Source organism: Triticum dicoccoides, chromosome 3A, assembly GCF_002162155.2.
Source record: "Triticum dicoccoides isolate Atlit2015 ecotype Zavitan chromosome 3A, WEW_v2.0, whole genome shotgun sequence".
In the NCBI taxonomy this organism is placed as follows: Eukaryota; Viridiplantae; Streptophyta; class Magnoliopsida; order Poales; family Poaceae; genus Triticum; species Triticum dicoccoides.
Window position 1 is genome coordinate 681,213,438 of NC_041384.1, and position 12,695 is coordinate 681,226,132.

At 47.9% G+C, this 12,695-nt stretch overlaps 1 protein-coding gene across 1 annotated transcript; it reads right to left on the bottom strand.

Moving 5' to 3' along the window:
• Positions 1–11,662: 11,662 nt before the first annotated feature.
• Positions 11,663–12,448, bottom strand: LOC119272815 (auxin-responsive protein SAUR40-like). Its single transcript, XM_037554195.1, has one exon. It carries the CDS (start codon positions 12,377–12,379, stop codon positions 11,903–11,905), a length of 477 nt encoding a protein of 158 aa, XP_037410092.1. The 5' UTR covers positions 12,380–12,448; the 3' UTR covers positions 11,663–11,902.
• Between the last annotated feature and the right edge of the window lie 247 nt (positions 12,449–12,695).

The window sequence follows — 12,695 nt, forward strand, 5'->3', positions numbered from 1 at the left end:
TGCAAGATTTCATAAATAATGCAGTAATTGCTAATATAATTCCAACAGACTCTTAGCATCGCTACGAGTGAGAAAGTCTCATCGTAGTCAACTCCTTGAACTTGTCGAAAAACATCTTAACGACAAGTCGAGCTTTCTCAATGGTGACACTTACCATCATTGTCTGTCTTCCTTTCAAAATCCATATGTACCTAACAGCCTTACGACCATCAAGTAGTTCTTCCAAAGTCTACACTTTGTTTTCATACATGGATCCTCTCTCGGGTTTTATGGCCTTGAGCCATTTATCGGAATCCGGGCCCACCATTGTTCTCCATAGCTCGTAGGTTCATTGTTGTCTAGCAACATGACTTCCAAGACAGGATTACGTACCACTCTGAAGTAGTACGCATCCTTGTCATCCCACGAGGTTTGGTAGTGACTCGATCCGAAGTTTCATGATCACTATCATAAGCTTCCACTTCAGTTGGTGTACGTGCCACAGGAACAACTTCCTGTGCCCTGCTACACACTTGTTGAAGTGACGGTTCAATAACCTCATCAAGTCTCCACCATCCTCCCACTCAATTCTTTCGAGAGAAACTTTTCCTCGAGAAAGGACCCGATTCAAGAAACAATCCCTATTGCTTTCGGATCTGAATTAGGAGGTATACTCAACTGTTTTTGGGTGTCCTATGAAGATGCATTTTATCTGCTTTGGGTTCGAGCTTATCAACCTGAAACCTTTTCACATAAGCGTCGCAACCCCAAACTTTCAAGAAACGGCAACTTAGGTTTCTCCAAACCATAGTTCATACGGTGTCGTCTCAACGAAATTATGTGGTGCCCTATTTAAAGTGAATGTGGTTGTCTCTAATGCCTAACCCATGAACGATAGTGGTAACTCGATAAGAGACATCATGGTATGCACCATATCCAATAGGGTGCAACTATGACGTTCGGACACACCATCACACTATGGTGTTCCAGGCGGTATTAATTGTGAAACAATTTCCACAATGTCTTAATTGTGTGCCAAAACTCGTGATTCAGATATTCATCTCTATGATCATATCATAGATCTTTTATCCTCTTGTCACGACGATCTTTCAACTTCACACTGAAATTACTTGAACCTTTCAATAATTCAGACTCGTGATTCATCAAGTAAATATACTCAACATCTACTCGAATCATCTGTGAAGTAAGAACATAACGATATTCACTGCATGCCTCAGCACTCATTGGACTGCACACATCAAAATGTGTTGCTTCCAACAAGTTGCTATCTTGTTCCATCTTACTGAAAACGAGGCTTTTCAGTCATCTTGCCCATGTGGTATGATTTGCATGTCCCAAGTGATTCAAAATCAAGTGAGTCAAAACGGTCCATTTGCATGGAGTTTCTTCATGCATATACACCAATAGACATGGTTCGCATGTCTCAAACTTTTCAAAAACGAGTGAGCCCAAAGATCCATCAATATGGAGCTTCTTCATGCGTTTTAAACCAATATGACTTACATGGCAGTGCCACCAGTAAGTGGTACTATCATTACTATCTTTTGGCATGAAAATGTGTATCACTACGATCGAGATTCAATCAACCATTCAGGTTTAATGCTAATCTTGATGGTAGAGGGAGCGTGCGATGTTTGATTACATAAAACTTGGAAACACTTCCAACATATATCGTCAGCTCACTTTTAGCTAGTCTCCGTTTATTCCGTAGCTTTTATTTCGAGTTACTAACACTTAGCAACCGAACCGGTATCTAATACCCTGGTGCTACTAGGAGTACTAGTAAAGTACACATTAACATAATGTATATACTTCTATCGACCTTGCCAGCCTTCTTATCTACCAAGTATCTAGGGTAATTCTGCTCTAGTGGTTGTTCCCCTTATTACAGAAGCACTTAGTCTCGGGTTTGGGTTTTATGCTTGGGTTTCTTCACTAGAGCGGCAGCTGATTTGCCGTTTCATGAAGTATCCCTTCTTGCCCTTGCCCTTCTTGAAACTAGTGGTTTCACCATCCATCAACAATTGATGCTCCTTCTTGATTTCTACTTTCGCGGTGTCAAACATCGCGAATACCTCAAGGATCATCATATCTATTCCTGATATGTTATAGTTCATCACGAAGCTCTAACAGCTTGGTGGCAATGACTTTGGAGAACCATCACTGTCTTATCTGGAAGATCAACTCCCACTCGATTCAAATGATTGTTGTACTCAGACAATCTGAGCACAAGCTCAACAATTGAGCTTTTCTCCTTAGTTTGCAGGTTAAGAAAATCGTCGGAGGTCTCTTACCTCTTAACGTGGGCACGAGCCTGAAATCCCAATTTCAGCCCTCGAAACATCTCATATGTTCCGCGACATTTCGAAAAACGTCTTTGGTGCCTCAACTCTAAACTGTTTCACTGAACTATCACGTAGTTATCAAAACGTGTACAAACGACGTTTGGGGTTCAGCACACTGAGCGGTGCATTAAGGACATAAGCCTTCTATGAAGCAATGAGGACAATCCTCAGTTTACGGACCTAGTCCGCATAATTGCTACTATTAACTTTCAACTAATTTTTCTCTAGGAACATATCTAAATAGTAGAACTATAGCGTGAGCTACGACATAATTTGCAAAAACCTTTTGACTATGTTCAGGATAATTAAGTTCATCTTATGAACTCCCACTTAGATAGACATCCCTCTAGTCATCTAAGTAATTACATGATCCGAGTCAAACTAGGCCGTGTCCGATCATCACGTGAGACGGACTAGTCATCATCGGTGAACATCTTCATGTTGATCGTATCTTCTATACGACTCATGTTCGACCTTTCGGTCTCCGTGTTCCGAGGCCATGTTTGTACATGCTAGGCTCGTCAAGTTAACCCTAAGTGTTTTGCATGTGTTCCGAGGCCATGTCTGTACATGCTAGGCTCGTCAACAACCGTTGTATTTGAACGTCTGAATAAAACACCCGATCATCACGTGATGTTTTGAAACAGCGAACTGTCGCAACGGTGCACAGTTAGGGGAGAACACTTCTTGAAATTGTTGTAAGGGATCATCTTATTTACTACCGTCGTTCTAAGCAAATAAGATGTATAAACATGATAAACATCACATGCAATAAAATAGTGACATGATATGGCCATCATCACTTTGCTCCTTTTGATCTCCATCTTCGGGGCTCCATGATCATCATCGTCACCGGCATGACACCATGATCTCCATCATCATGATCTCCATCATCGTGTCTTCATGAAGTTGCCTCGCCAACTATTACTTCTACTACTATGGCTAACGGTTAGCAATAAAGTAAAGTAATTACATGACGTTTAAGTTGACACGCAGGTCACAAATAAATAAAGACAACTCCTATGGCTCCTGCCGGTTGTCATACTCATCGACATGCAAGTCGTGATTCCTATTACAAGAACATGATCAGTCTCATACATCACATATATCATTCATCACATCCTTTTTGGCCATATCACATCACATAGCATACCCTGCAAAAACAAGTTAGACGTCCTCTAATTGTTGTTGCATGTTTTACGTGGCTGCTATGGGTTTCTAGCAAGAACGTTTCTTACCTACGCATGAACCACAACGTGATATGCCAATTTCTATTTACCCTTCATAAGGACCCTTTTCATTGAATCCGATCCGACTAAAGTGGGAGAGACAGACACCCGCCAGCCACCTTATGCAACTAGTGCATGTTTGTCGGTGGAACCGGTCTCACGTAAGCGTACGTGTAAGGTTGGTCCGGGCCGCTTCATCCCACGATGCCGCCGAATCAAGATAAGACTAGTAACGGCAAGCATATTGAACAATATCGACGCCCACAACTACTTTGTGTTCTACTCGTGCAAAGAATCTACGCAATAGACCTAGCTCATGATGCCATTGTTGGGGAACGTAGCAGAAATTCAAAATTTTCCTACGTGTCACCAAGATCTATCTATGGAGAGACTAGCAACGAGGGGAAGGAGAGTGCATCTACATACCCTTGTAGATCGCTAAGCGGAAGCGTTCAAGTGAACGGGGTTGATGGAGTCGTACTCGTCGTGATTCAGATCACCGATGATCCTAGTGCCGAACGGACGGCACCTCCGCGTTCAACACACGTACAGCTCGACGATGTCTCCCACGCCTTGATCCAGCAAGGAGAGAGGGAGAGGTTGAGGAAGACTCCATCCAGCAGCAGCACAACGGCGTGGTGGTGATGGAGGAGCGTGGCAATCCTGCAGGGCTTCGCCAAGCACCTACGGGAGAGGAGGAGGTGTCACGGGAGGGAGGGAGGCGCCGAGGGCTCAGGTATGGATGCCCTCCCTCCCCTCCACTATATATAGGGGCAGGGGAGAGGGGGGAGGCGCAGCCTTGCCCCCTACTCCAAGAAAGGGGTGCGGCCAAGAGGGGGGGAGGAGTCCATCCTCCCCAAGGCACCTCGGGGGTGCCTTCCCCCTTGAGGACTCTTCCCTCTAGGATTCCCTAGGCGCATGGGCCTCTTGGGGCTGGTGCCCTTGGCCCATGTAGGCCAAGGCGCACCCCCTACAGCCCATGTGGCCCCCCGGGACCCTTCCGGTGGTCCCGGTACAATACCGATGACCCCGAAACTTGTCCCGATGGCCCAAACAGGACTTCCTATATATAAATCTTTACCTCCGGACCATTCCGGAACTCCTCGTGACGTCCGGGATCTCATCCGGGACTTCGAACAACATTCGGTAACCACATAGAAACTTCCTTTATAACCCTAGCGTCATCGAACCTTAAGTGTGTAGACCCTACGGGTTCGGGAGACATGTAGTCATGACCGAGATGTTCTCCGGTCAATAACCAACAGCGGGATCTGGATACCCATGTTGGCTCCCACATGTTCCACGATGATCTCATCGGATGAACCACGATGTCAAGGACTCAATCAATCCCATATACAATTCCCTTTGTCTAGCGGTATGGTACTTGCCCGAGATTCGATCGTCGGTATACTGATACCTTGTTCAATCTCGTTACCGGCAAGTCTCTTTACTCGTTCCGTAACACATCATCCTGTGATCAACCCCTTGCTCACATTGTGCACATTATGATGATGTCCTACCGAGTGGGCCCAGAGATACCTCTCCGTTTACACGGAGTGACAAAATCCCAATCTCGATTCGTGCCAACCCAACAGACACTTTCAGACACACCCAAAGCACTCCTACGGTATCCAGGAGTTACACGATCTCATGGTCGAAGGAAGAGATACTTGACATTGGCAAAGCTCTAGCAAACGAACTACACGATCTTTGTGCTATGCTTAGGATTGGGTCTTGTCCATCACATCATTCTCCTAATGATGTGATCCCGTTATCAACGACATCCAATGTCCATGGTCAGGAAACCGTAACCATCTATTGATTAACGAGCTAGTCAACTAGAGGCTTACTAGGGACATGGTGTTGTCTATGTATCCACACATGTATCTGAGTTTCCTATCAATACAATTCTAGCATGGATAATAAACGATTATCATGAACAAGGAAATATAATAATAATCAATTTATTATTGCCTCTAGGGCATATTTCCAACAGTGATATGATGGAATCACAACACCCCTCGAAGAAGAAATCCTCAGTTCGCAAGTACTCGGCTAAAAGCCGGACCTCCTCGGGCTCGAAGCAATCTATGACGGGGATCTGTCGGCGTCTTGATCATGATCTGGGCTCCATGTCCCGCTCGGGCCCCCACGCTGGCTCTCCTGCTGCGCGGTCGCCTGCTATCCGCTCCCCGGTGTCCACGGCCCGCAAAGGTAGGCGGGTTTCACATTCTGGTGGCTCGATTCTGGAAAGGGCGGAGAAGCGGGCTGCGGCGAAGGACCTCCCTCCCCCAGGTACCTCCCCATCCCCATCGGTCGCTGTTTCCCCGGTTCGGGTGGTTTTACCTTCGATGTCTGATGATCATCTTTTAAACATTATGTCGGACGTGGGTTTGGTGGTTGATACTTCTGTTGGCTCTCCCAGTTTGCTCCTTGCTATTATTCGGGCTAATGAATTGGCCCAAGCTACCATTGCGAAAGCCAAAGAGGCTATTGCCTCGCGGGTGGCGGATGCTGGTTGTGTTGTGGGGGAGGCTTCGGGTGCTGGTAGTGGCCAGCCCTCATCCTCATCCTGCCTTGCTAAGAGGGGTACTAATAAACGATCTAAAACCTGTGTGGCCCCCAGCAGGTCGAGCCTCCGTATCAAGAACCTTTCGTATAAATGAGGGCCTTATTCTGGAATATTAGAGGGTTCAGTGCTAGGGGGCGCCGTGACCAACTGAAAGATTTGGTTCGTTCTAACTCTATTGACTTTGTGGGGCTGGTTGAAACGTTTAAGGATTCCTTTACCCCCAGTGAGCTTTCTGCTATCGTGGGTATGGATAGATTTCAGTGGCAATCTTTACCGGCTTCGGGCCACTCTGGTGGGATTCTGATCGGTTCTAATAAGGATATTTTTGACTTTGTTGCTTTTGATCATGGGTTTTATTGGGCTAGTGTTGTTCTCTCACATAGATCTATGAATGCCCTCTGTGAATTTATAGTTGTTTATGGGCCCGCGGATCACTCCTTTTCGCACCTTTTCCTTGATGAACTTTCGATCAAGCTTGAGTCCTGTTCTCTCCCAACAGTGATTGGGGGAGACTTTAATCTTCTGCGATGCCCTCTTGACAAGAATAATGATAATTTTTCCTGGTCTTTAGCCAATGCTTTTAACAACTTTATTAGTGTCAACGCCATTCGGGAGCTTCCTCGGGGGGAGCCCGCTTTACTTGGTCTAATCATCAGGCGAACCCTATCAGATCCGTGCTTGATCGTGTCTTCCTATGTCCCAGTTGGGATGCCTTGTTTCCTAGGTCCTCTCTTGTAGCTAAATGTATTGTGGGGTCAGACCACACCCCCTTGATTCTGGATGATGGTTCCATTCGCAATAGACCTCCGATTAGATTTCAGTTTGATGCTTCTTGGCTGTCTGTTGATGGCTTTGTTGACATGGTTGCGGCGAAAATCTCCCAATCCCTCTCTCACAACCCCCGCTCTTTTGGCCCTCTGGATGATTGGCAGTCATGTGCCTATGCTTTACGAAAATTTCTTAGAGGCTGGTCGCGTAACCGTGCGGCGGAGGATCGCCGCTCCAAAGCCTTCCTTGAAAATCAGATCCTGGAGCTGGATCGTACTGCGGACTCTATTGGGCTCTCGGATGATGGTTGGGCTGTTCGCTATAATCTGGAGGCCGCTCTTCTGCAGCTGCATCATCAGGCTGAGATTTACTGGCGTCAGAGGGGCACCCTCAATTGGACTCTCAAAGGAGACGCTCCTACTGCTTATTTCTTTGCGATTGCAAACGGTAGGCGTAGGCGTTGTGAGATTAATAGCCTATTGATTAATGGTATGCGCTCTACAGACCAATCTGTGATTATGGCTCACGTGGTGGACTTATTTTCGTCTCTGTTAGGGGCTAAACCTCCATCGGGCCTGTCCATCTCCCCCCACCTCTGGAGTTCTGGTCTTAAAATTTCTCCTGAGGAGAATGCTTCCTTGATGATTCCGCTCTCCGATCAGGAAATCTAGGATGTGGTTAATTCTGCCAATACTAATGCTGCTTCCGGGCCTGATGGCTTCTCCATCCTTTCTTTCGGAAATTTTGGCCCAAGTTGAAACAGTTGGTGTGTAACGTTATTCAGGGTTTTTGTCTTGGTACTGTCGACATCTCTCGCCTGAACTATGTTGTTATATCCCTGATCCCTAAGGTTAAGGGTGCTGATGTCATTTCCCAATTCCGGCCTATAGCGTTGATTAACAACTTTGCCAAGTTCCCTTCCAAAGGATTTGCGAACCGGCTGTCTCCGGTAGCTCACAGAGTTATTAGTCCCTTCCAATCTGCTTTTATCAAAGGGCGCTTTATTTTAGATGGCATTCTCTCCCTTCATGAGATAGTTCATGACCTCCATGTGCGGAAATCCAAAGCTATCATTCTCAAACTAGACTTCGAAAAAGCGTATGACTCGGTTAGCTGGTCTTTTCTCAGGCATATTCTTCTTGCCAAAGGTTCGACGGTGCCTATGTTCACCATATCATGCAGTTGGTCTCGGGTGGCCACACTGCAGTTGCCGTAAATGGCGCTATTAGCAACTTCTTTGCAAATGGGAGGGGCCTCTGCCAAGGGGATCCGGCCTCCCCTGTTCTTTTCAACTTTGTGGCTGACGCTTTCTCCTGTATGCTCTCCAAAGCGGCTCGATGTGGACACATTATTCCTGTGGTCTCTCACCTACTTCCGGAAGGGGTCTCTCATTTGCAATATGCGGATGCCACAATCATCTTGGTAGAGTTGGACAATGCCTGTATTGCCAATCTGAAATTTATTCTGTTGTGCTTCGAAGCTGTTTCTGGTCTTAAGATCAATTTCGCCAAGAGTGAGGTTATGGTGACGGGGGTTGACCGGGCGGAGGCCTTGCGGGTGGCCAGACTCCTCAACTGCTCCTTAGGTTCCTTTCCTTTCAAATATTTAGGTCTTCCTATCTCTCCTAGTCTGCTTCACGCGAAAGACTTCGCTCCGGTGGTTGCTAAAGTGGGGAATAGGGTGCTTCCTTGGAGGGGTAGGTATAATACCAATGCTGGCAAAGTGGCTCTAATCAATTCTTGCTTATCCTCTCTCCCGTTGTTCCTTATGGGCTTTTACCGTCTCACGGATGGTGTGCATGCTGGCTTCGACAAACATAGGGGTGGCTTTTATTGGAATTCTGCAGATAACAAAAGGAAGTATAGGTTGGTTAAGTGGCAGCTTATGTGCAAGCCTAAAAACCTTGGGGGGTTAGGCATTATTAATACTCGGGTGATGAATATTTGTCTGCTCATTAAGTGGTGGTGGAAAATTATGACGGTTGGGGCCGATGTGCTGTGGTTTTCGATTCTTAAGGCTAAATATTGTCCTAACTCCAACCCTATGTTTGCCCCTGCGCGGCGTGGTTCGCAGTTTTGGAAAGCCCTTGTTAAAGTTCGGCCGATTTTTTTGGAGCACGTTAAGTTTTGTGTGGGTAATGGGTCTGCTGTTCGTTTTTGGTTAGATTGGTGGTCCGGGGATGCTCCCCTGGCTGTTAGCTTTCCGGTTCTGTTCTCTTATTGCCCCAATCCGCAAATCTCCATCGCGGAGGTGGCTGCTAATAATTGGGACTTGGCTTTTCGTCGGGCCCTATCTCCTGAAGAGTTGGAAGAATGGCAAAGTCTTTCTGCCCTCTTCCCTGTGCTCTCAGAGGAGGCTGACTCTGTGGTTTGGCCACTCACGGCCTCTGGGCTATTCTCGGTCAAATCGTTGTATTCTAGACTCATTGGTGGTACTACTTCGGCTCGCTTCTCTTGTATTTGGAAATCTAAGGTCCCTCCTAAGATTAAGATTTTCCTCTGGCAAGCCTTCCGAGGTCGCCTTCCTTCTGCTGATCAGATCAAAAAACGCAATGGGCCGGGCTCGGAATTCTATAACTTGTGTGGGGCTTTGGAAAACTCTAATCACATCTTTTTCAACTGTGTTCTTGCCAAATTAGTTTGGTCTTGCGTAAGATCATGGCTTCGGGTCTCCTGGGATCCCTCCTCTTTCGCAGACACTAGAACCCTAGCCAAATCTCTGGGAGGGGTCACCAAGAGGGTATTCTGGGTTGGCTTGGGAGCCTTATGTTGGGCTCTTTGGACCATTAGAAACAAATTTACTATTGAACTTACCTTCCCATCTAAGCCTGCTGACGTTCTTTTCAAATCATGTATATTCTTGCAGCAGTGGAGATTATTGACTAAGGAGCCAGATCGGGACGCCCTGGACCTGCTCATCGCCAAAATTCGGGCTTCAGCCTCTCAGATCTCCGGGACGAATCATGGCGTATAAGCCTGGTGCTGTAGTTTGCGGGATTAGGTCTCCTTCTCTCCCCGGCCTGCGTGCCGTGTTTGGCAGCTGCCTGTTTCGTTAGGAATTTGGGCCTATTTTACTTCTCTTTGTGTTTCTGAGACTGTGTGAACCTTGGGTATTCGTGACTCTGCCATGTGGCTTTATTTATAAAGTCGGGCTTTGGCCTTTTCTCTAAAAAAGAGAAACCTTTGCCGCACCCTTTTGATCGGTTGCTTGTAAAGCTTTTGGATGATAGTATGTACATCCATACTTGCTTATTGGCACTCCACTCAGTGGTGCTATGTTCACTTGATCAACACAACCACACCACCGATTACATTGATCTTGGATGACACTCCAACGGTGAGGAAGAGATCCTTATGCATGGTTGGAAGAAATCTTCACACGGCGCGCATAGTGCTCCTCAAGCGTCCTCCAAAATGTTTTCATGGTCTAACCGAGCCATCGAGATTAAAGAGAAATATTCACCCAATAATTGTACAAAGAAACATCCTGCTCGGTCTTGTAGTTCACAGACCTTGTGAGCTTCTTCTTCATAGTTTGTGAATCGAGCTCCTGAATTTCAGGACTCTCTCTCTCCTTCGGTTTCAACCGCCATGGCAATGTCGTAAAGGCCAATTTCAATGTCATCATGAATTCCAGCATGTCATCAATGTTGATTTGCATACTAAAATGGCAACAAAGATCACCACATATGGGAATCGCATGATTCTTCAACTACTTGGAGCATTGCAAGACCGTAGCAAAAACAACTAAAAGGATTCTTCGACTAGCGGCGCGCCTAGCTAGAGCTCACCTCCGATCCTACCACCAGCCACCGTCTGCATGAAGAAGAAGGACACCGGCATGGACTTGGCCGGGCTGTGCACCCGGCACCCCGCCGGCCGGACCTTGATGTTCCTGCTGCAGGCCGCATATGGGCGTCGATGTAGGGGCCAAAATTCATTTTCAAGCTACTCCCATCGTTGTCGCTGCATAAGCAAATCTATGCATGCATGTAAGCTCCAAAATCCATTTTCAAGCTACTCCCATCGTTCCTAAATATAAGTCTGTTAGGGACCACATACACCAGGAGACCGGCAACGGGGGCTCACAAGTCAGGCAGAGCGCGGCGGGTGGAAGCAGCCCAGTACCGAGACGGTCCACACGGGCTAAGAGGCCCAACCCAAGATCCAGTGGGCCAGAGTGGGTGTGACGATGAGGATAAGAAGACACTCGCGTGGGCAGGCGAGGGCATCGGTTGGCAAGAAGCTTACGGCGGCCACTTTCTTCTTTCCTGTTCTTACTTCCTTCCCAAGGACTCTGTCTATCCCTGATCCCCAAGTTCTTGTATCTCCAAACTGTAATCAAATTGCTTCAGAGAATGTAGATCAAGCTTGTTAATAATTGGTATCAGAGCTGGGCCCCAGTCCGCCCTATTTAGGGGGATGGGGTGTCAGAGACGCTGGCCATTGGGCGTTGCCAGTGACTTTAGTCCCACCTCGGATATGGAAGGGGGCTAGGACTACTTTATAAGGAAGAGTGCACACTCTCTTCAGGCTAGTCTTTTGAGATGTGGTGGACTCTTTGCTTATAGTGGTGTGTTCGATGCGTACAGGAAACGTCCGAACATATGTCAAAGGTTGGGAGCTGGGCCTGGGACGTTAACAAAGTCTTTTTTAAAAATATGAATGTATATAAACATATTTTAGAGTGTGGATTCACGTATGTAGTCCGCAATGAAATCTCTAAAAAGATTTATATTTAGGAACGAAGGTAGTAGATGAAACTGGTCACCCGCAAAAAAAAGTAGATGAAACTGGTAATACAAGAAAACACCAAACACACGCGCTTACATGCATGCATAGAATCGATCTTCTTTCCTTTCGTTTGTGTGTGATTGAGACGTCTAAGTATGTGCAAATTAAGCACCTGCTCGATCTGTGTATGCTCGCGCAGATTCCTCTCGGTTCTGCATGCAAGCCGCTCCTGCTAGCTAGCTGCGCGCCTAGAGCTCACCTCCTACCGCCAGCCGCCGTCTGCGAGAAGAAGAAGGACGCCGGCGTGGACTTGGCCGGGCTGAGCACCCGGTACCCCGCCGGCCGGACCTTGATGTTCCCGCTGCCGGCGCGCTGCAGGCCGCATATCGGCGTCGACGGTGCCGAGGCGACCTCGTCGTCGTCGTCGTGGTGGACGTCGTGGTCCATGTGCCAGAGCACGTCGAGGAAGGCGTCGACGGCGCAGGGCAGCGCGAGGGGCCCCTGCGCCGCGTAGCCATACTCCTGCTCGGCGTCGTCGAGGAGACGGCGGAAGAGCGGGTGGTTGGCGCGGTCGGCGCGCACCACGAATCGCTCCCGCTCCGGGCCCACGTACACCGAGAAGCACCCCGGCGCCACCGCCGCCGACGACCGGCCGCCGCTGGCGAGCCCGGACCTGCACCGCTCCAGGGTCCTCGACACCAGGTTCTTCCTCGCGCCTTTGCTCGCCGCCATGCCGCCCGTGAACGTCGACCGACTCAAGAGGGAGCGGGCCAAGAGTGGTGGATGCGCCGGCGGATTGTAAGGATGATGGCATGCATGAGAGGAGGGGGCCGGCCGGGTTGTGTGTATATATATGGGTACAAGCTAAGCAAAAGGTAGGTGTAGCAGCTAGCAGCTAGCAGAAGACGGAGGGCGACACGGCGTGCGGTGTGACATGGTGGGCTAGCCCCATTAGTTGACCTGATGCGAGGGCATGCATTGACTTATGACTCGTCGCGAGCAGCAGCGCAGGGTCATATGGTGCAGGACGATCGAGGAGGAAGGCAAA

What these genes read in the sequence shown, in the direction of transcription:
- LOC119272815 (XM_037554195.1), bottom strand. Translation starts at nt 12,379, where the DNA reads ATGGCGGCGAGCAAAGGCGCGAGGAAGAACCTGGTGTCGAGGACCCTG.